General features: G+C 67.4%; 8 protein-coding genes across 8 annotated transcripts; 4 read left to right on the forward strand and 4 right to left on the reverse strand.

Moving 5' to 3' along the window:
- Positions 1 to 1,533: 1,533 nt before the first annotated feature.
- Positions 1,534 to 2,212, forward strand: RHOBADRAFT_16823 (uncharacterized protein; the record flags this gene model as incomplete). The annotated part of the gene is made up of 4 exons (XM_018412336.1): positions 1,534 to 1,568; positions 1,634 to 1,756; positions 1,782 to 1,944; positions 2,015 to 2,212. Coding segments are annotated over 4 exons (519 nt in total), but the record flags the coding sequence as incomplete, so codon positions are not given.
- A 429-nt stretch (positions 2,213 to 2,641) lies between these two features.
- Positions 2,642 to 4,681, reverse strand: RHOBADRAFT_45564 (uncharacterized protein; the record flags this gene model as incomplete). Its single annotated transcript, XM_018414632.1, has 11 exons — positions 2,642 to 3,024; positions 3,073 to 3,117; positions 3,189 to 3,230; positions 3,300 to 3,446; positions 3,513 to 3,557; positions 3,619 to 3,733; positions 3,796 to 3,971; positions 4,043 to 4,208; positions 4,291 to 4,348; positions 4,424 to 4,472; positions 4,552 to 4,681. 11 exons carry the CDS (start codon positions 4,679 to 4,681, stop codon positions 2,642 to 2,644), a joined length of 1,356 nt encoding a protein of 451 aa, XP_018269652.1.
- Positions 4,682 to 6,023: 1,342 nt separating this feature from the next.
- RHOBADRAFT_38170 (uncharacterized protein) lies at positions 6,024 to 7,643 on the forward strand. The gene is made up of 6 exons (XM_018413502.1): positions 6,024 to 6,190; positions 6,259 to 6,443; positions 6,519 to 6,629; positions 6,702 to 7,050; positions 7,150 to 7,184; positions 7,256 to 7,643. Exons 1-6 carry the CDS (start codon positions 6,031 to 6,033, stop codon positions 7,382 to 7,384), a joined length of 969 nt encoding a protein of 322 aa, XP_018269653.1. The 5' UTR covers positions 6,024 to 6,030; the 3' UTR covers positions 7,385 to 7,643.
- A 291-nt stretch (positions 7,644 to 7,934) lies between these two features.
- Positions 7,935 to 10,052, forward strand: RHOBADRAFT_54804 (uncharacterized protein; the record flags this gene model as incomplete). Its single annotated transcript, XM_018417508.1, has 9 exons — positions 7,935 to 7,972; positions 8,044 to 8,142; positions 8,232 to 8,440; positions 8,534 to 8,609; positions 8,692 to 8,799; positions 8,872 to 9,079; positions 9,279 to 9,427; positions 9,536 to 9,749; positions 9,823 to 10,052. The coding sequence occupies 9 exons, from the start codon at positions 7,935 to 7,937 to the stop codon at positions 9,985 to 9,987; spliced, it is 1,266 nt and encodes a 421-aa protein (XP_018269654.1). The 3' UTR covers positions 9,988 to 10,052.
- Positions 10,053 to 10,084: 32 nt separating this feature from the next.
- On the reverse strand, positions 10,085 to 11,319 carry RHOBADRAFT_50040 (uncharacterized protein; the record flags this gene model as incomplete). Its single annotated transcript, XM_018415286.1, has 1 exon — positions 10,085 to 11,319. A coding segment is annotated over one exon (1,217 nt), but the record flags the coding sequence as incomplete, so codon positions are not given.
- An 83-nt stretch (positions 11,320 to 11,402) lies between these two features.
- RHOBADRAFT_54806 (uncharacterized protein) lies at positions 11,403 to 13,966 on the forward strand (the record flags this gene model as incomplete). The annotated part of the gene is made up of 10 exons (XM_018417509.1): positions 11,403 to 11,675; positions 11,741 to 11,813; positions 11,886 to 11,971; positions 12,075 to 12,245; positions 12,327 to 12,497; positions 12,573 to 12,722; positions 12,828 to 13,220; positions 13,306 to 13,423; positions 13,504 to 13,691; positions 13,780 to 13,966. 10 exons carry the CDS (start codon positions 11,403 to 11,405, stop codon positions 13,885 to 13,887), a joined length of 1,731 nt encoding a protein of 576 aa, XP_018269656.1. The 3' UTR covers positions 13,888 to 13,966.
- A 129-nt stretch (positions 13,967 to 14,095) lies between these two features.
- On the reverse strand, positions 14,096 to 15,794 carry RHOBADRAFT_66725 (uncharacterized protein). Its single transcript, XM_018419061.1, has 2 exons — positions 15,356 to 15,794; positions 14,096 to 15,294 (listed from the first exon to the last, which is right to left on the reverse strand). The coding sequence occupies exons 1-2, from the start codon at positions 15,758 to 15,760 to the stop codon at positions 14,170 to 14,172; spliced, it is 1,530 nt and encodes a 509-aa protein (XP_018269657.1). The 5' UTR covers positions 15,761 to 15,794; the 3' UTR covers positions 14,096 to 14,169.
- Positions 15,795 to 16,160: 366 nt separating this feature from the next.
- On the reverse strand, positions 16,161 to 19,988 carry RHOBADRAFT_54808 (uncharacterized protein; the record flags this gene model as incomplete). The annotated part of the gene is made up of 11 exons (XM_018417510.1): positions 16,161 to 16,307; positions 16,433 to 16,663; positions 16,746 to 16,967; positions 17,073 to 17,223; positions 17,300 to 17,421; positions 17,503 to 17,592; positions 17,668 to 17,905; positions 17,969 to 18,500; positions 18,564 to 19,386; positions 19,454 to 19,692; positions 19,754 to 19,988. The coding sequence occupies 11 exons, from the start codon at positions 19,986 to 19,988 to the stop codon at positions 16,161 to 16,163; spliced, it is 3,030 nt and encodes a 1,009-aa protein (XP_018269658.1).
- Between the last annotated feature and the right edge of the window lie 47 nt (positions 19,989 to 20,035).

Here is a 20,035-nt window from a genome sequence, read left to right on the forward strand (position 1 = left end):
GGGCGGGACCTCGTCGTCGTCGAGGACGAGGAGGCGAGCCAGTACGTTGAGGAGCTGCGCGAGGCGGACGAGCCGCTTCGCGAGGACCTCCTCGACGCGTACGGCGGCGAGGCAGAAGTGGGCGAGGAGGACGAGTCGTCCCTCTTGCCCTCGCAGGCGACCGTCGCGTCCTTTCCGCACGTCGCCTCGCCGCCGTCCATCTCGGCGTACGCGGCGTCCGACTATCGCGACTCGACGGCGCAGTACGCGGCGTACACGCCCGATGACTCGCCGCAGCCGTTCCACAAGGCGCCCACCTCCCGCGAGCCTTCTCCTCCTTCACCTCTCTCCCCACCGCCGCCGACGCCCTTCGCCCTGTCGCCTTCCTCTCCTCTACATCCTCATCCGCCGTCCAGCTTCATCTCGACCGGGCCGGCCGTCATCGCGGCTCCCGCACCGCCCTCGCCGCCTCGACCTCGCAACGTCCTGCGCAAGCAGCGCCCCGCACCCTCGACCACGAGTGACCCTGCCGTACCCGCATCGGCGCCCGCCATGGCACGCTCGTTCTCGACCGAGTCGGCCAAGAAGGAGGGCGTCTGGAGCCGCTTCCGAGCCCGCTCTCGCAGTCGAGGCGCGAGCGAGCGTCCCGATCCGGCCCTGTGGGCGCAGGAACGCCCGCCTGTACCTGTGCTGCACGGCGCGAACGACCTCATCGTGTCTGGCCTGTCGAGCTCGTTGCCGGCGCCGTCGCAGCGGTTCCTCGCGTCGCCCTCATCCTCCCCCTCAGCCCGCACCGCCTCTCCCGCACCCTCTCCCGCCCTGTCGACCGCCTCGGCACCTCTTTGGTCAGCGCCGCTGTCGCAGACCGAGTTCGCGCGGCTCGCCGCCGCCCGACCCGCCTTCCCGCACCGCGGCGCGAGCGCCAGGTCGGCGCCCGAGGCCGAGTGGGTCCTCAAGAACGTCGAGGGCGCGCGTACCGTGCAGGCCGGTATGGTGCCTGCGGGCGGCACGGCGCGTATCGGCGTCGTCTACGGCGGCGGCGGCGAGGACGACATGGAGCACCTGAGCGAGGTGCTCGCACGGCCGGGACCGCTGTCGGCGCTCGGCGGGCACGGTCGGTCCGGGTCCGGCGGCGCGAGCTCGATGTACTCGGACTACTCGCTGTACTCGCTGCCGGCATCGGCGCCGCCAGCCTCGCCGTCCATCGTCGGGCCGTCGCAGCAGCAGCAGCAGCAGCAGATGCGCCACAACGACGGCGTCGAGCTCGGCGGCAAGCTGTCGACCATGCGCAAGCTCGACTCGGCGATCGCGAGTCGCGCGACGAGCAGGCCGAGCATCGTGGGCAGGACGGCGAGCGGCAAGGAGATCAGGAGGGAGCCGGTGACGGCCGACGATTATCTTCGTACGTCCTCCTCCTCTCCCTCTTCCTTCCTGCGCCCGCCCTCGCATTTCGTCTGACACGTCGATCGTGCGCCTGCAGAACTCGGCATCGACCTACACGAGCGAGGCGAGCTCGAGCGAGCGGCATGGTGCTTCGAGCAGAGCGCGCGCAAGGACGGCGGCTGCGGCGCGGGCATGTTGATGTATGGGTGCGTCCAGCTTTCTCTCGTTCTCTCCCGAGCGCGCCCTGACTCTGGCGCTCGCCCGTCTGCAGCTTGAGCCTGCGGCACGGCTGGGGCTGCCAGGTCAACACCCCGCTCGGGTTCCGCTTCCTCCAGATGGCGGCCGAGTCGGTCGTCGCCGACCTCGATCGTGTCGTCTTTGGCGGGCGCACGCTGTCCGAGGCCGAGGCCAACACCAAGGCGGCCAAGGTGCGTCCTCACTTTCTCGCCCTCTCGTCGTTCTCCTTCCCGGTCACTCGGACTCACGCCGACTTTCGGCCTGCAGAGCGAGCTCGTCCTCGCCCTTCACGAGATCGGCGCGTCCTACCGCTTCGGCTGGGGCGTCGACAAGTCGAAGCAGATGGTACGTCCCCTCTCTCACTTTCGGTATCCTCGCCGTCGCGGCACACCCTGACTCGCTCGCGCTCCTGCAGGCCGTCTCGTACTTTCGCCTCGCCGCCGACCTTGGTGACGTCGATGCGCAGCAAGACCTTGCCTTTGCGCTCGCCAACGGCAAGGGCTGCAAGAAGGACCTCAAGGAGGCGGCCCGCTTCTACCGCCTCGCGATCGCTCAAGGCGCACCGAGCTTCGGGCTCAGCTGGGTCTACAAGGACAAGTACCTCGGGGCGTGAGTATCGCCGTCGCGACCGGGATACGATGATGGCGGCGGCGGCGGCTCGAGGACAGGCTCATAGACACTCTTTTCACCTCTTTCCGCGCTGTACATACCTTCTCCTCCCCCTCGCCCTCTCTCGTGTCGTATAACTATCTCTTCCACTGTCCTCCTTGCCTCTTCTGCTTGAGAGGGAGCGAGAACGAGAACGAAAGGGAGAGCGAGAGCAGCAAAAGCAAGTCGCGCTTCGACCTTCTCAAGTTGCAGCTCCTCGATCGAGAGGTCGACAGATAGCTCGCGGGTCTCTCGGACAGCCTCAGTCGCTCGCAGTAAGATGTCGAGAACGTTTCAAAAGTGGCTATGGAGAAGAACGAGGCGAGGCTACAAAGCGCGAAAGGGTCTATGCGGGAGAAGGACAGGGAGAGGGGAGGTGCGACGACGGTCGACTTTATCGCCGACCGCGTGCCGTGTAGGCCGTGTCGGGACTGAAGGCGCCCGGGTTGATGGCGTCGATCTGGGGCATCGGGGCGAAGTCGTGCGCCTCGTTGCTCGCGTGGAGCCACGCGTGGCTCTCCCAGGGCGGCGTGAGAGGGCGACCGCCGCCGACGGTCGTGTCGACGCGCAGGTCGCCGGGAGCTGGCCTGCGCGTATGGGCAGAGCGGTGCCCAGGGTCCACGTGACGCGGATGCTGGTCGTGGTGGTGCTGCGCGGCGTGCGGCGAGGTCGAGCGGATTGGGCGCAAGCGCGGGCCGGGGTGGTGGGGAGAGGCGGCAGGTTCAGGCTGCCTCGGCTCGTCGTCGACATGGTCCCAGTTCCAAGCTGACTGCATGTCTGCGGGCTCGAGGAGTCAGTGAAGGTGCTGGACGAGACGAGGCGGACAGGAGGACGCATTGCGCTCGACGGGCGAGAGGAGGTGGGCTGAGCCTGCAGCGGCACGAGTGGGTCAGTCCCCCGTGCAAGACGGCTCGAGGAGTCGCAGGAGAAGAGAGACGCACTGATAGGGCTTGAGGGGACCCACGAGTGACGAGAATTCCGCCCTGCGGGTCGACGAGGCGAGCGAAAGTCAGTGACTGCCGACGACGGCGGAGCGGACGCTCGGGACGAACCAGAACTCGTCACCGTGGGTCGATGCTCCAGTTCCGGGTCGTAGGACGTAGCGTGAGTCGACTGGCGGTGCTGCGGCGCGTGATGGACTTGTCCCGGTGCGGCGCTCGACGGGTAGTGTGACGGGACGGCGTGGTGGCCGAGGCCATCTGCGGGCGATACTTCTCGTCAGGGACGAGAAGGCGAAAGAAAAGGCGGCGAGAGAGACGACGTACCGCCCTGGGGGTCGTAGAAGTCGCTAATGTCGATCCCGGCGATGCCTGCGAGCGAGAGGGACAGTCAGGGTCCGACGTGCGCGCCGACGAGGGAGAATCGACGCACTGTAGGTCGTGTCGGGTCGTTCAAGGGCAGTGCGACGAGGGACGCTGTGCGGGACAGGCTCTTCTCGGTGTCGGGACGGCGGTCGGTCGAGGTGCGCGTCGTAAGTCGGCGGCGGCTGCGGACGGCGACGAGATGAGCGCGCGAACGAGGACAGCGCCGGGGAGAGAGAGGACGCACCGCATCGTAGACGTGCTCCTGGTCGCTAAGCATCACGATGCGAAGCGTGCTCAAGAGGTGCTCGAGGCCAGCGACGAGGTCGTCCTGGTACTGCCACTCGCCCATGACGTTGCCGATCTCCTGTCGCACGAGGAAGAAACGTCGTTTGTGCTTCTCGTGGCGCTTCTGCGTGCTAGCTGGGAAGGGGCGCGAGCAAGAGTCAGTGCGGGCCGGCACGACGGCATCGAGAGGCACAAGGGGGCCGCACAGCCCAAGATGCTGGCGAACGCATCGCGCTTGAACACTCGAGTGGCGTTCTTCTCGGCTTCGCGCAGCTCATCTTGGCGAGTCGAGATTCGACGAGCGGCGTCGTCGCGGTCGCGCTTGGCCTTCTCAAGGAGTCCTTCTACGTCGTGCTGGCGCTCGACGATCGTCTGCGGGCGTTGAACAGTCAGAATGCGTAAAGAAGTCGGGAGTCGGCGCACGAGGCGGCGAGAGAGGAAGAGGAGGGCGCACACGCTCTTTCAGGCGCATCCAGTCGTCTTGGGCCTGGATCGCCGCGACGGCTTGCGCCCTCGAGGCGACGAGAAGGTCGTGCCGTCGCTGTTGCTCACCTGCAGACCGTCGAGAAGGTCAGAATGGCGCAGACGGAGAGGCGAAAGAAGAGCGCGACGAGATGCGGGACTTGCCGGCGTCATCTGCGAGCGCGAAAGGGCCAGAGCGTCAGTCCCTGGCTCAGGTGCGACCCAGAGAGATAGAGAGGAAGTCTCGACGCACCCGGGACGAGCTTGCCCTGCAGGCGCCCGATGTACTGGCGCCATTGCCGGACGTCCTCCTCGGCCGTGCGCAGCGGGCCGTCGTAGTCGACAGGTTGGTGGACGGGACTCGGCGTGCGCGGCCGGTACATGGCGAGAGAGCGCAGCAGAAGAACTCGAGGCGAGCAGGGGCCAAGAACGCGAGGGAAGCGGGTGCGAGGAGAGCCAGCTGCGCGAGCGCGAGCACGAGCTGCGCGGGCGAGTGCTCGCCGAGCCGTCCGCGGACGGTCCGGAACGCCTCAGGCCCGGTCTGAGCTCCTGTCCGTCTCAAGACGGGACCCGGACCGCTCGACGTTCGTCCGCGCCCCAGACGCTCGAGCCTCTCTCGCGAGCGCTCCGGCGGAAGCGGCAGCATGAGCCTGCACAGGCGCACAGCGTGTCGAGAGAAGGGACGTGACGGGCGACGACGGCGCATGGCATTGCAGCCGAGGAAAGATGGGGAGGGGGTGTATGCGAGGAGGGAACGTGGCGAGATGCAGCTGTAGTCGAGGGGGCGGGAGGAGAGTCAGTGAGGTGCTCGGTGCACGCTGGGCGAATGCTGCTGCGGGAGCCGCCGAGGATCCCTTTCAGCGACGCGCTCAGAGCTCCCGCCCCTCTCGCCACCGGGTCCCGCCGGAGCGAGAACCGAAGAGCGCGAGGGACGAGAGGCTCGCGGCGTCAAGGGCCCGTCTGAGCTTCGTCAGCGGTCTGGCGCACTCGCCTTGCGGCGAGGCCCTGACCTCGAAGAACAAGGATGACTGTGAGACGGTTTCATCCAGAGGGAGAACCTCGGCGGCAGCTGGTCGAGGAGGAGGGGAGAGAGGGGAGGGGAAGAGGGAGAGGAGAGGAGCGGGACGCACATGGCGAAGCGCGCGCGAGCCTCTGCACGCTCCATGCATGCTACCCGTGCCCTCCAATGCGACTGCAGCCCTCCAAGAGCGGCCGAGGTCGCGTTTGTCGACCGCGTCGGGGCTGGAGGAGCGAGGCGGACGAGTCTGGCCACCGTGACGGCGTGGCGAGAGGGGGGCGCGTGCCCAGTCGATCGAGCGAGGTCTTCGCAAGCAGGAGAGCGCAGCAGTGCACTTGCCCGGCGGACAGCGGCGAGGGCGGCGAGGGGACGAGATGAGGTCGAGGCGCCCGACCTGTTTCATCTCTCGTCCACTCCGCGCACTCGCTCGACGCGTGTGACTGCTGCTCCTGCTACGTCCAGGGCGACTCGTACTTCAAGCTCCACCCACCAGCCGCACCGCCAGACGCCGCCGTCGCCGCCGCGCGCTCCTCGTCCTCACCCTCCGCGCTCGACCCGATCGACACCGCGTCGCCCTCGAGCACCCAGGTGAGCACCGTGTCCGAGCCTCTGTACTGGGTCAACCGGCCGCTGCAGTCCATCCGATTCGCCGGCCGCAGCCTTACGAGCCCGACTGACCCCTTCGTCCTCGTCCCTCGACAGCCTCTCTCCGCCATGGCGTCCAACTCGAGCCTCGCGTTCGGCAAGTACGAGTGGATCTGCTCTCGCGGCGCCCTCATCGTCTGCCCGCTCCTCGGCGAGACCGACTACGGCATCGAGCCCGTGTGCTACTCGCGCAATGTCGAGTTTGGCCGCACCCTCGTCTTCCAGCCCGGTGCGTCTCCCTCGCCCTCTACCCTCGTCAGGCGTGCGTACTGACCCTCGAGGCCCTCACACTCGCAGCGACGTCGTTCCTCCATATCTGCGCCCTCCTCATGGTCGTCATCATGATCCTCCACATCCGGAGCAAGTACACGGCCGTCGGGCGCAAGGAGATCTTGTGCTTCTTCTACATGTACTTCCTCGAGGAGCTCCTCGCCATCTTCCTCGACTCGGCCATCATTCCCCCCAGCTCGGACGTCTACGCCGTGCGTCCACCTCTCTCTCTCCCCCTCGTTCCGCCTCGAGCGTCATCCTGACCTCGCCTTTCGACGCCCTCGCAGTGGTTCGCCGCCATCCACACCGGCTTGGTGTGCGCAACATTCTGGTGCCTGCTCGTCAACGGCTTTGTCGGGTTCCAGGTCGTCGAGGACGGCACGCCGACCTCTCTCTGGGTGCGTCCTGACCCTCGCATCTTCTTGCCCGCTCTCGTCGAGCGCCTCACTGACTTGCATCGGGCCCTGTAGATCCTGCAAGGCTCTTCGGCTGTCGTCGGCATCGTCGTCGGCCTCATCGCAATCGGCACGTTCAAGGACGCGGCCGGCCTCTCGTCGGCGACCCCGACCGGCCTCTGGGTCCTCCAGTTCATCTTCAACCTCGCGTGTGTCGTCATCTACATCGTCGCCCAGCTTCTCCTCGTGTGGCGCACGCTCGACGACCGGTGGCCGATCGGCGACATCTTGTTCGGCACGGGCTTCTGGATCATCGGCCAGGTTCTCCTCTACGGCTTCAGCAACCAGATCTGCGACGCCGTGTCGCACTACCTCGACGGCACCTTCTTCCATGCCCTGTGCACCCTGTTTGCCGTCATGATGGGTGCGTCCGCCGCCTTCTCTTCTTCTCGCCGAGCGTGCACCTCAAGGAGCGCACGTGCTGCGCCAGAATGCGGCTCACGCACACTCTCACGTCTCGCAGTCTACAAGTACTGGGACAGCATCACCAAGGAGGACGTGCGTCTCCTTCTCCCTCCGCCCTTCTCGTCCCCGTTGGCCCTTACTGACCTATGCTCCTCGCCGCGCAGCTCGAGTTCTCGGTCGGGTCCAAGACGGCCGCATGGGACATCAAGGAGAGCCTCCTCGACGAGGACGACCGCTCGTACGGCCAGGGGGCCTACCCGCCGCAGAAGACCTACTCGTCGTACGGCTACTGAGCGGGCTCGTGCGCGTCGGTGCGAGGGGAAGGAGGGCGCGACGGCCTCACTCGAGCCGCCTAGAGGATCGAGGCGAGGTGGCCCTGTGTATACCCCTCCCCTACGGCGACTCGACGTTCTCCCGCCCTCGGTCTCCCTCCTCGACGACGTTTCCCCTCCCCTCTCACAGACACTCCCGCTCGTCGCCGACCTTGCCCTCTCTCGCTTCTCGGCCCCCTGGGCGCCGTGTATGTAACGCTGCCGCACGACTCCTCGCGTCCGTGCGGTCGCCGCCTCGAGCAGAGCGGGCCGAGCGCGCAAGCGAGAGCGAGTTTCGAAAGTGCCGGCTGCCTCTCTCCTCCCGGCTCCCCTCTTGAGAGCAACAGACGCCAGCTCGAGAGTGCCGAGCTTCGTTGGCACTCGGGTGCGCAGCGGAGATTCTGGCAGAGCGGTTTTCGACGCACCCGGTGAGCCGGCTCGACGCGACCCGACGGCGGAGAGCTCGCGTCGTCCTCGCTCCTCCCCACCTCCTCCTACAGCTGCCGCTCGCCCATCCACGCCAGCTACAGCCATGGCACTTCCCTCTGAGAGCGAGTACGGGCCCATCCGGTGCGCCCTCGGTCCTCTGTCGCCCTGTGAGCCTGCCGGCCCCCACCCGGCTCACCTCGCTCCTCGCACAGCACGCCTCTCGACGTCGACAAGCTGCGGGCCTACATCGAGCAGCAGGTCAAGGGCTTCAAGGTCGACCCGACCGTGTACCAGTTCTCGTTCGGCCAGTCGTGCGTCCACTCTCTCTCCCCTCGCCTGCCCCACCTCTTCTGCAGCGCCCGAGCTTCGAGCGCTGACCGCTACCCGTGCGACGACACAGCAACCCGACCTACCTCCTGACGGGCAACGACGGCAAGAAGTACGTCGTGCGCACCCGTCCGCCGGGCCCGCTCGTGAGCAAGACGGCCCACGCCATCGACCGCGAGTACCGCATCCTCGACGCCCTGAGCCAGGAGGGCAGCGTCCCCGTGCCCAAGGTGTACCACCTGTGCAAGGACGACTCGGTCATCGGGCGGCAATGGTACCTCAGTGCGTCTCGCTCGTTCTCTCCTCGTCTGTCAAGCCGAGCTCGAGCCTGTCGCCCTCTCGCCTAGGCTGACCCTCTCTTTGCCTGTCGCGCAGTGGAGTACCTCGCAGGGAGGAAGTACGAGGACGTGCGCATGCCCGAGGTCGAGACCAAGCAGGAGCGCGAGGCACTGTGCGTCCCGGCTCGACCCTGTCCTTCCGTCGCCTCTTCCGGCGCGCTCAGGGACGCTAGTTGCTGACGTCGTCACGCACAGGTGGCTGTCGGCGATCCAGACGCTCGCGTCGCTGCACGCCCTCGACCCGCAGAAGATCGGCCTCGGCAACTACGGCTCGACGGCCGCGTTCTACCCGCGGCAAATTCGGTGCGTCCCCCTCCTCTCGATACCTTTCCCTCTCTCTCTCTCTTGAGCCTGATCAATCCTGCTCGTCGACAGATCCCTGTCGAAGGTTTCGCAGGCCCAGTCCGAGGTCAAGAACGCGAAAACGGGCGAGCCGGTCGGCCCAATCCCGAACCTCGAGTTCCTCCTCAAGTGGTACGGCGCCAACCTGCCTGGCGCCAACCCGAACGCGCCGCAGATCCAGCAGGGCGGCAGGAGCCTCGAGGCGAGGATCGTTCACGGCGACTTCAAGATCGACAACTTGGTGCGCTCGACCTTCTCAATCTCTCGAGCGGACGATGCCGCCGAGGACGGGCGGTACTCGTCGGCCCAGGGTCTTGTTCGTCTCTCCGAGACGTTCGGCACTCGGGCCAGCAGGTTCTTGACGACAGACAGCCTCACTGACTCGTCCTTCCCCTCGTCCTCCCCTTCTTCCTCCTCTCGCCCGCCTCGCCCTCACGCAGATCTTCCATCCGACAGAGCCTCGCGTCATCGGCGTCATTGACTGGGAGCTCTCGACCCTCGGGCACCCGTTCTCGGACCTCGCCAACCTGCTGCAGCCGTTCTACATTCCAGCAGGCAAGGGCGCGGCGGGCTACTTGACGGGCTTGAGGTGCGTCTCGCGTGCTCTCTCGGGCCATATCCTGACAGTCGACGACAGCAGCAAGCTGCCGTCGACGCCTAGAAGAGCGAGGACTGACCCTTTGCCCCTCGTGCGCAGGGACCTCCCACCTTCTGCGCTCCCGATCCCGCCTCCCTCGGTCCTCCTCTCGACCTGGTGCACCCACCTCGGCCTCGACTTTCTCACGACCGTCGGCGGCGACGCGGGCACGGCGGCGGCGGGCGCGATGGGCAACCTCGAGCTCGAGCAGCAGGGCGACGTCGCGAGGGGCAGGAGGGCGTGGGAGGGCTGCGTCTCGTTCGCCTTCTTCCGGGTGCGTCCCTCTCTTCTCTCGATCAGTCTCTCTCCTCTCGCGCGTAGACTGACTCGAGCTCGTCGTCGTGCAGCTCGCCGTCATCACGCAGGGCATCGCCGCCCGTGTCGCGCAGGGCAACGCCTCGTCGGCCAAGGCGGCGCAGCACGCCAAGATCTTCCCGCGCCTGAGCGAGCTCGCGATCGAGCACATCAAGGTCTTTGCAGACGGGCCGCAGGGCGAGAAGGCGAGGCTGTAGAGCTGGTTCGGCCGGCGAGGTTCGAGACGAGGTCCGTGCAGTGCGATTTCTCAAGTTTAGTGCCCTCTCAAAGCGCTCTCGAGGCCCGAGACAGAGAGAGAGAACGATGTGCGAGTTACGACAACAAGGTGAGAGAGAATACGGCTCGACGACCCCGTCCCTCGTCGCTCACGACCCTCGCTTGGCCAAGTCGTTGAGGACCTGGCTCACGCGCAGCCCGAGCTCCCTCAACCGCTCGCGCACGTCCTCCTTGTCCTCCGGGACGCGCAGCACGTACCGCTCGAAGCGGTCCGGGTGGTACGCGAGCGTCGCCTGGCGCAGCGTCTGCTTGTGCTGCGCCGACGGGAGCGAGTCGGGGAGGAGGAAAGTCGAGATCGAGGTGGGCGTGAGGTCGGCGAGGGAGGGCCAGGAGAGGGGAGGGAAGGCCATGGGCGGGTAGACGGGCCAGGGAAAGTCGGTGAAGCGCAGGGGGAACGAGGTCGAGGAGGAGGAGGAGGAGGAAGGTTGGTCGGCAGGGGCGGCGGCGTCGGCATCGTCGGCGGGTGCGGGTTCGACGGTGTCGGGGGTAGGTGCGCCTGGTGCGGCTGGCGACGCCGGTGTTGGTGGCGCAGGTGGTGCGGCCGCAGCCGCAGCGACGGCCTGCTGCAGCTTCCTCCAGCCCTCGTCGTACCTCCTCCTCGCCTCGACCTCCTCCTCCTTGCTCTTGCGCTTCTTGCGCTCCTCGAGGCGCCGAATGCGCTCGCGCTCCTCCCTGTCGCGCTTGTCCTTGTCCTTGCGGTCGCGCTCCTCCTTTGCGCGGCGCTCCTTGTCGAGGCGCTCGAGGCGCTCGACCTCGTCGCGGTTCTTGCGGCGCCACATGCCGGCCCGCACAAACTCGGCGTACTCGTCCTCGTCCATGTGGGACAGGTACGAGGCGGCGGGGGCGATGCCGGCCGCTGCGCCGGCGGCCGAGCCGTAGGTGGTGGCGTAGGCTGGGACCTGGCGGGCGTAGAAGTCGTCCTCGATGGCGCCGATGCCGCTGTCGGCCGCCTCGGCGTCGGCGAGGGCCTCGAAGAACTCGTCGTCGGTGCGGGTGCGCTTGTGGGCTTGAGGAGGAGGGAGGTGCGAGTCGCCGTCGTCGTCGTCGCCGCCGGCGCCGCCGCCGGGGCCGTGGTAGTCGTCGTCGGTGCCCTGGCCAAGGTAGAGCGTGCGCTTGTGGTCCTTTGGCGGGTTGCGGGGCGGGGTGAGCGACTCGGAGCGAGGCCGCGAGCGGTGCTTGCTCTTGCGGGCTGCGCGTTTCTGTGCGCGCAGGACGGCCTCGTCGTAGGCGGTCGGCTTCATGCGGAGAGGCATGGCCGCCCAGCACCAGAGCAGCGGCGAGCAGAGTGGACGAGAGAGAGAGCGAGGCTGTCGAGGTTGACCTCGTCCAACCCTCGATGCTGCGCTCCCCCTTGCTGAGAGCTCGTCCTGTTGGGCCACTGCCACGAGCAGCTCTTCATTACCCCTCACGGGCACCGCCAACTTCAACCGTCGTCGCCTTCACCAGGTCCTGCTCGTCGTCATCTTCATCTCCCTCGCCAAAGCTCCGCTTCGCACCGTCACCAACTGGGTACCTGCATCTTGGAGGCCTCCGTACTGCTCTCTACAACCACCTCCTCGCCCGCAAACTCGGCGGCAAGTGGGTCCTTCGAGTCGAGGACACGGACCAGGTGCGTCCCCCCTCTCTCGCCTCGCCATCGAACGTCCCTGACACTCTATTGCTCACCCAACACAGACGCGGTACGTCGAAGGAGCCGTCGAGTCGCTCCTCAAGACGCTCGACTGGGCCAAGCTCGACTTTGACGAGGGTCCGTCCCCCACTTCCTCCTCTCCCTCCTCGCCTCCTCGACCCACAGTCCTGACCCTCTTACGCCTCCCAGGTCCTCAAAAGGGCGGCCCGAACGAGCCTTACTTTCAGTCGAAGCGCAAGGACATCTACGACCGGTACCTCGAACCGCTTCTTGAGGTGCGTCATCTCGCTCGCCGTCCTCCATCGGCCGCTCAGTCGCATGCGCGTCGACGGTCAAGAAGTTCGTTCATGACCTGACACTTATACTTGTCCCTTCTAGACCGGCAAAGCGTACCACTGCTTCTGCACGCCCGAGCGCCTGGCCTCAACCCGCAAACGCCTCCAGAAGGAGGGCTCGCACGAGGGGTACGACCGACGATGCCTCGGGCTGTCGAAGGACGAGGTCAAGGAGCGACTCGAAAAGGGAGAGCGCAACATCGTCCGCTTCAAGGTGCGTCCTTGGCGCCGAGAGGCCTTCTCTTCGTCCGCCTCTCCTTCTCCGGCGACTGACTCTCCTTTCACCACCACGCAGAGCTCGTCCGGCTCGCTCACGCAGGAGGACCTCATCTACGATCCGATTCACTACGACTCGCTCCCGCTCGAGGACTTTGTCCTGCGCAAGTCGGACGGCCTCCCGACCTACCACTTTGCCAACGTCGTCGACGACCACGAGATGGGCATCACGCACGTTCTGCGAGGCGAGGTGCGCCCGAATCTCTCTCGTTTCTCTGTGTGCGTGGTCACGAGCGACGACTGACGCTCAGAGCGGCGCGCGCAGGAATGGCTCCCGTCGACGCCCAAGCACTTGCAGCTGTACGACGCGCTCGGCCTGTCGCCGCCCCAGTTTGCCCACCTGCCGCTCCTCGTCAACCCTGACGGCAGCAAGTTGAGCAAGAGGGCGGGCGACGTCCGGGTTGAGGACTACATCGTGCGTCCCCCGTCTTCTACATCCCCTCCTCGGCTGCTCGGCGCACTAGCCGCAGCGTCGAGATAATTGCAAGGCGGTCTCTACTGACACACTCTCCGTATACAGACTAAGGGCTATGAGCCCGAGGCGCTCCTCAACTTTGTCGCCCTCATGGGCTGGTCCCCTCAGTCGTCCTCGTCCGACACGCCCGACCCGTCGACGATCCCGACCTCGTCCTCGCCGCGCGACGCCTCGAATGAGGAGGTCCTCCCTCTCGCAGCCCTCATCCAGGCCTTTTCGCTCGAGGGCGTCAACAAGAACCGCGCGACGATGCAGAGCGCCAAGCTCGACTTCCTCAACCGCGCGCACGTGCGCATCAAGCTCGCCGATGCGGCGCCGGGAGGTGGGCGCGACGACGTCGCGAGGAGGACGTGCGAGGTCGTGAGGGGCAAGTGGCCTGACTTGGCGGGCGAGACGGTCGAGGAGCCGTACGTGGCTCGCGTGCTCGACGCTCTCAAGGTGCGCCCTCTTGTCCTCTCTGCCTCCTCCTTCTCGACCTGAATCTTGGAAGCATCTACTGACTCGCGCGTATACGTCCCTGCAGGACCGGCTGCACACGATCGTCGACGTGCCGTCGCTCGGCGCCTACTTCTTCCATCCGCCAGTTCTCGACTCGGCGCTCGCGTCCCAGCTCTTCAAGAGCGTCCCTCTCGAGACCCACCGTACGTCCCTCCCGGTCCTCTTTCGCGTACTCTCGATCGAGGAGCCCGTCCTGACTGTGCGCCGCCGTCCTCGCCCAAAGGCGCATCCCTGCGCTCGGCCCTCTCGGCGCTCTCGTCCGCTCCTTTCCCGTCGCCCGCCCAGCCTATGGACGAGCTCGACACGGCGACGCTCAAGGACGTCCTCGACCACCTCGTCGATGAGCGCGGCGGCAAGACCAAGGCCAAGGAGGTCATGAACCCGCTTCGGTGGGCGCTGACTGGACAGAAGGTGCGTCTCCCGGTCGCTCAACTCTTCAGCGCTCCTTCCCTCTCCTTGAAAGAACGTGTACTGATGAGCTTGCGTCCGACCCGTACAGGTCGGGGCGGGCGTTGTCGACGTCGTCGCTGTACTCGGAAAGGACGAGGTCGTGCGGCGGCTCGAGGCGGGCCTTGCGTGGATCGAGGCGCACGAGAAGGCGAGCTAGTAGAGCAGGAGACATGTAGCACGAGGATGAGCAGCCTTGTTGTAACGAGTCGAACGAGCAGTCGCAGCTCTCTTCCTTTCGTCCTTCCCGCTCGCGCCTCTCGCTCTCGCTCAGTCTCTCGCTTCTCGCTCTCGCTCTATCTCTCGCCTCTCTCGCTACCTGTCGCTGCTGGCACGCTTCGTCACACAGACCAGGAACAGGTCGCTGCAGCTCGATGTGCTACGGCTCGCGAGATCCGACCGTCCCGCCCGCGCTCGCGCCGCTCGGGCCCCTGCGCCCGAGCTACTCCATCGGGTTCGTCCGCCCCTGCTGCTCGATCCGCCCGTCTCTCTGCCCGTCGCCGACCCGGAAGCACCCGCACAACAGCCAGTCAAGCCACCCAATGTCGTCCTCATCGTCGTCGCCGATGTCGCCGCCGCGCCGCCGCTGCTCCTGCTGCGCGCCGTACGCCGACGACGAGGGCGACGCAGCACGCATCGAGGGCATCGACGTGCGCGGTGACGGGCGACGTTGCCGAGCATTGGCCGGCGTGTACAGGCCCGGCGACGAGAAGGGCGTCGAGTGGTTCGAGCTCCAGGCGGGCGAGGGCGTGCGCGGTGGCGGAGGCGCGGGCGCGCAGAACGAGGCCGTCGTCGGCATGTGGACGGTCGACGCGTTCGAGTTGACCGTGTGAAGCGTGTGGCTGCTGCCGGTGCGGAGCGAGAGGGCGCCCGGGCGGGTCGGCGTCGGCGAGGTGACGACGACGTCGAGGAACGGGTTGCTGCCCGGCGCCATCGACGAGCGCTTTGTCGGCGAGCCCTGCGGCGTCGACGGCGTCGAGCTCGGCAGGACGGGCAGGTCCTCGATGAAGCGCGACGCGGCGCGCGCCGTGCGGTCCGTCGCCGTCGACTCGAGCGAGACGAACGACGCGTTGGAGGGCGAGAACGGATTCGACGGGTGGTGCGTGCTCGTCGGCGTCACGAGCGACGCGTTGTCGAGCGAGAGCCGCTCGTCTGGCGGAAGCCGAGAGGGCCCGCCCGCACGGACCGCCTCGTCGTCCTCGCCGACTTGCGCCAAGCCGCCCTTGCCGCTCGGCCGACCCGCATCCACCAGCGTCGTCGCCGAGCCCTCGGCCGCACCGACCTGCACGCTGAGTTTCTTCCTCGCCCGCCGCCCTGCGACGCCCTCCTCGAGCTGCATGGCGTCGGTCCCGCCGAGCTCAAAGTCGCCCGCTTCGAGCGAGCTCGCCTCGACGGTGCCGCTGCCGGCTCGTCGTCGACTCCCGGTGCGGAGCAGGGTCGAGGTGCGGCGGACGAGGGACGTGGGCGAGAGAGGAGGAGGGGAAGGGAGGGACGGCATGACGAGCTTGGTGGAGCGTCGCAGCGAGGCTCGCCGCTTGGCGTCGGCGCGCGACCATTTGGCGAGGTTCTGCAGAGGTTGAGTCGTCAGTGGAGCCCGTAGAGAGCTATAGGAGAGAGTCGAGGCGCACCTGCTGGATCCTGCGCTCCTCTGCCGCCTCGTCGTCCTCGTCCTCGTCTCCCGCCGGCCGCATGTCGAGCACGACGTCGCCGCTCGCGCCCCTCACGTGCGAGTACGGGCCCTCGACGGCGCGCCCTTTGCCCTTGTCGCGGACGGGCGACGACCGGACAGCGGCAGGACCGGCGCGCAAGCCGAGGTCGCCGTCTTCTCGCTCATCGCCCGCCTCGTCCGGCCCGTCCGTCTCCTGCCCTCCTGCGGCGTAGGTCGAGCTGGCCGAGGTCGGAGGAGCGGCCTTGAGCGGCGAGTCGTACGGCTCGGGGTGGGAGGCGGAGGCGCTGGAGGCGGAAGGTGGGGGAGACGGCTGGGCGAGGTGCGAGGGAGGAGAGGATGGGCCCGGTCGTGAGGGTGCAGACATCGGCTGTGCCGGTAGGCCTCGGCTGCGCGGCTGGCCGGGCTGGTCGTGGGACGAGGAGGAGAGGGCGCAGTCGATCGGCGACGACGATGAGGACGAACGAGGGCCGAGGGTTGGGCGGGCGCGTGCTCGGTAGAGTGCGTCGCTGGCAGCTGTGCACAAGCAGCTGAGCGCAAGAGTACCCCTGGGCAGAGCGGCGTGAGGGAGTCGACGGACCACTGCCTTCAAATTCCCGGCCTCGTTCGCTCGACTCTCTTGCTCTCGAGAGCAGTCGGGAAGAGCACACGGTGTCGCAGTACTGCACTCGAGAGCCATCTAAACCCGCCCGGCTCACTTCTAGAGAACTGTCCCTCGGCTCACCCGACGCTCGACTCGCTCCCGCTCCGCCTGCCACGTCCTGCCGCTAGACCTCGCCCCTGAGCACCTTCTCGCGCATGTCCCTCGCCGTCTGGATCGCCCGAGACGGCATGCCCGCCAACCGCGCAATGACGAGCCCCGCCGAGTCGTGGTTGAGCCCTCGCCTGATCGTGTGCACGTACCGCACGTCGTCCTGCGCACGAGAGAGGGAGAGACGGACAGGAAGGAACGGGAAAGGGACACGTCGAGAGAGAGAGAGAGAGAGTCAGGACCTGTGCGAGAGAGAGGGAAAGGGGCAAAGAGGAACGAGCGACGCACCTCCCTCTCCTCGACGTCCGTGCACCAGAACTCGACGCCCTCCCACTCGCCCGTGGCCCTCGCGCCCTCGTCTCTCGCGCCGTCGTACCCGAGGAGCGCACCGAGGCGGTGGTAGTGCGTCGCAAACAGGGTGCGCGACCGGTTGACGTGCGCGAGGTGCTCGAGGGCGGCGTAGGCGATGGCGAGGCCGTCGATGGGCGACGTGCCGCGGCCGAGCTCGTCGAGGAGGACCTGCAGGTGAGGCCTTGTCAATGTGGGGCTTCTACGAAGAGGCGCACAACCGGCAAGAGGAAGCTCGTCGAGCAGGACGCACCAAAGACCTTGACGTCGCGTTCTCGAGGATCGTCGTCGCTTCGTCCATCTCGATCATGAACGTCGACCGGTCGCGGTCGAGCTCGTCCCGGGCGCCAACGCGACTGTACACGCGGTCGCACACGCCGATGGTGGCCCGCTCGGCGGGAACGTGCGACCCGGCTTGCGCGAGGACGCAGATGAGGGCGGTCTGGCGCAGGAAGGTCGACTTGCCGGCCATGTTCTGCAAGGAACGTAGAGGAGAGGGTGGGGAGAGGGCGAGAGCGTCAGGACGAGGAGACTGGGCGAGGGAGGGGACGAGGGGGAGAGAGAGAGCCGGGCGACGCACGGGCCCCGTGAGGACGTGAATCACGGACGGCTCGTCGTCAAAGTCGTCGAGGTGGCGGAACGTGACCGAGTTGGGCGTGAAGGAGCGCATCTGCGCGACGAGCGCGTTCTCGACCGTCGGGTGTCGGCCAGCGACAATCTCGAGGGACGAGCTGTAGGTCGCGAGGAGGTTCAGTCGGCCGAGCGTGCTCGGTTTGGACGAGGGAGTAACGAGAAGGAGGGACGCACCTCGTGTCGACCTCGGGGCGGACCCAGCCGTTCTCCTCGGCCACCTCGGCAAAGCCCATGACGACGTCCAGCTCGGCGAGCGCGTCGGCCGTCTGCAGCAGGCTGTCGTAGCTCTCGAGTACCTGAGAGGGCGCATACAGTCAGAGACGACGAGGCAAGGGGAGGAGAGAGGGCGAGAGTGAGAGAGAGAGAAGGAGACGCACACGAGCAACGAGAACCTGCGTCGCCTCGATCTCGAGGTTCTGGATGCGCTGCTCGGCGTCCGTGATCTTGCGGTGTAGCATAGCCCAATCCTGTGGCAGGCGACGAGGAGTTAGTCCTGCTGATACCGGGGTAGCAGAGAGGGTGAGAGGAAGATCGAGACGTACCCGGTTGACGTACAGCCTCGTCGAGTTAGTCTTCTGGTGCACGAGCGCCGCCGGGTCCTTGTCGATCTCCTTGACGCCGTCGCGGACAAAGATGTGGACGGCGGGACCGACACGTTGCGCGACCTTGAGCGTCAGGTTCTTGGACTTGTACCGGGTACGGAGCTGGTCCTGGAGCGAGGCGGCTTGCTCTCGCAGCGAGGCGAGGTCGCCATGGAGCCTGGCGAGCGACGACGAGAAGCTGTGTGCGGACAAGCTGTCAGTACCGGGGACGCGGACGTAGGAGAGAGGGAGGAGGACGCACTCGGGCCGAATCACCCACGCCTGCGCCTCTCCCCACAGGCTCTCGCCGTCGCCCTCGTCGCGTGCCGATCCTCCCGTCGCACTCGTCTCCATCATCGCCCTGCTCGCCGCTCTCTCGCCGAGCTCGGCCGCGAGCGCCGCCGCCCGCTCGGCCTGCTCCTCCCTCGCACTGAGCGCGTCCTCGTCGATCGCGGCGTCGATCTCGTTCGCGAGCACGTCGTACGCGCCGAGCTGCTCTGCAAGCCCTCGGACCGCCGAGCGCGCCTCGTCGTCCGGGACGACGTCGGGCCCGAGGGCGTCGAGCTCGGCGCGGACGACCTCGAGCGCGCGCATGGTGCGCTTGAGGCCGAGGAGGTCGTGTGCGGGGTGGGCGCGCCGCAGGGCGAGGCGCTGCAGGAGCCGTGGGGTGTCGTCGAGGGTGCGAAGGAGGGCGCGGAGGTACGAGCGGGTGGTGGGGGCGCCGGTCGGGGACAGGAAGGCCGAGACGAGCGACAGGCGCGTGTGGATGGTCGGGAGGTCGGTCGAGGGTGCGCCTGCAGGGTTCAGACGAGTCAGATAGGCGAACGAGATAGAGAGGGGGAAGCAGGAGGACGCACAAAGTCGCTCGATGAGAAGACGGTGCCCGCCAGGGGTCACGGTCCGCTTGACGGCGCCGAGCAGGCTCCCGCGCACTCCTCCTCTCAGGCTCTCGCGCACCTCGAGCGACTTGAGCGTCGTCGCGTCCATCTGCATGACGGTCGCCGGGTCGACGTGCTTGGCCCTCGTGCGCGGCGGCGGCGTCGTCGGGAGCGTGCTTGCGAGGTACGACAGGAGGACGGCTTCGGCGGCCGAGCTGGGCGACGGGACGGCCGTCGATGACGATGGGACAGCGTCGGTCGACGTCTCGGACAGCATGATGCCCTCGCGGAGCCGCTCGCCCTCGAGGAGCTCGAGGATGCGCCCGCCGAGCTTGGTGTCGCGCAGCCGCTCGTCGACGACGACCTCCTTGGGCCGCACGAGGTGGATGTCGTCGCGCAACGTCGAGAGCTTGCTGACGCGCGTGAAGGACGCGCCCGTCGAGATGTCGCGGTACGCCAAGCCGATCTCGTCGCGCACGCTCGAGCCGCCGGCGACGCCGAGTGCGAGCACGAAGTTGGACTGGTCGAGGTCGACGAACGCCTCGTCGACGCCGGTGCCGGGTGTGACGACGCGCGTCACCTTGCGCGCCGTGACGGGCGAGTCGACGCCGGCCTCCTTGAACTCCTCGACGATGACGACCTTGTGGCCCGACTCGACGAGCGCCGACACGTGCTTGCCGAGCTGAAAGAGCGGGAAGCCGCAGAAGGGGTGCGGCACCTTGTTGACGCCCTTGCCAAACGACTTGCTCGTGAGCTTGATGCCGAGCAGCTTGGCGACCGACTTGGCCTGCTCAAAGTACGACTGCGGCGAGGGGAAGCGAGCGTGAGGAGGCGCTCGCGAGGACACGAGGGAAGGTCGGGGGACGCACCTCGAAGAAGGACCCGACCTGGATGAGGAGCAGGGCATCCGGGTAGTCGGCGAGGTACGAGCGCACGGCCTTCTCGAGCGCGGTGGCGCCGGCCCTGGCCCTCGGCGACTCGTGCGCCGCCTCGGGTTGCTTGAGGTTGTCGACGTCGTTCTCGGCTGGCTCTTGCGCGACAGGATTGGCGGTACGACCACGCACAGTGCGCTTGAGCGGTCTGGGCGGCTCGGCGTCGCGAGGTGGCGCTGTGGAAGCGAGCGAGTGAGCAGGGCCCGAGGAGGAACGGGATGGGAGAGATGAACGCACTTTGCACCTGGACCTTGCCGTCGAGGCCAAGCGGCGGGAGCGGTCTGCGCTCGATGCCGTACTCGTCGAGGACGACTCGAGGCGCGGACGAGGCCGAGGTGCCTGCGGCCGAGCTGGTGCGGCCTCGAGAGGTGCGCTGACCGGGACGGGATGCTGGGCGAGAAGTAGATGCCGCGCGCGCGCCTGGATTGGCGCTGCGCACGAGAGCAGAGCCGAGGCCGCGGCGGACGAACATGGGGGGCCGAGGAGGACGAGGGTCGAGAGTGCGAGGCGGCGCTCTGG

Source organism: Rhodotorula graminis, assembly GCF_001329695.1.
Source record: "Rhodotorula graminis WP1 unplaced genomic scaffold RHOBAscaffold_10, whole genome shotgun sequence".
Lineage (NCBI taxonomy): Eukaryota > Fungi > Basidiomycota > Microbotryomycetes > Sporidiobolales > Sporidiobolaceae > Rhodotorula > Rhodotorula graminis.

Excerpts from the sequence above, each read along its gene's own strand:
- RHOBADRAFT_38170 (XM_018413502.1), top strand. The coding sequence starts at position 6,031 with ATGGCGTCCAACTCGAGCCTCGCGTTCGGCAAGTACGAGTGGATCTGC. Across the intron at positions 6,444-6,518 it reads CCAGCTCGGACGTCTACGCC|TGGTTCGCCGCCATCCACAC; the intron begins GTGCGTCCACCT and ends ACGCCCTCGCAG. Across the intron at positions 6,630-6,701 it reads GCACGCCGACCTCTCTCTGG|ATCCTGCAAGGCTCTTCGGC; the intron begins GTGCGTCCTGAC and ends CGGGCCCTGTAG.
- RHOBADRAFT_66725 (XM_018419061.1), bottom strand. The coding sequence starts at position 15,760 with ATGTCTGCACCCTCACGACCGGGCCCATCCTCTCCTCCCTCGCACCTC. Across the intron at positions 15,295-15,355 it reads AGGAGCGCAGGATCCAGCAG|AACCTCGCCAAATGGTCGCG; the intron begins GTGCGCCTCGAC and ends CAACCTCTGCAG.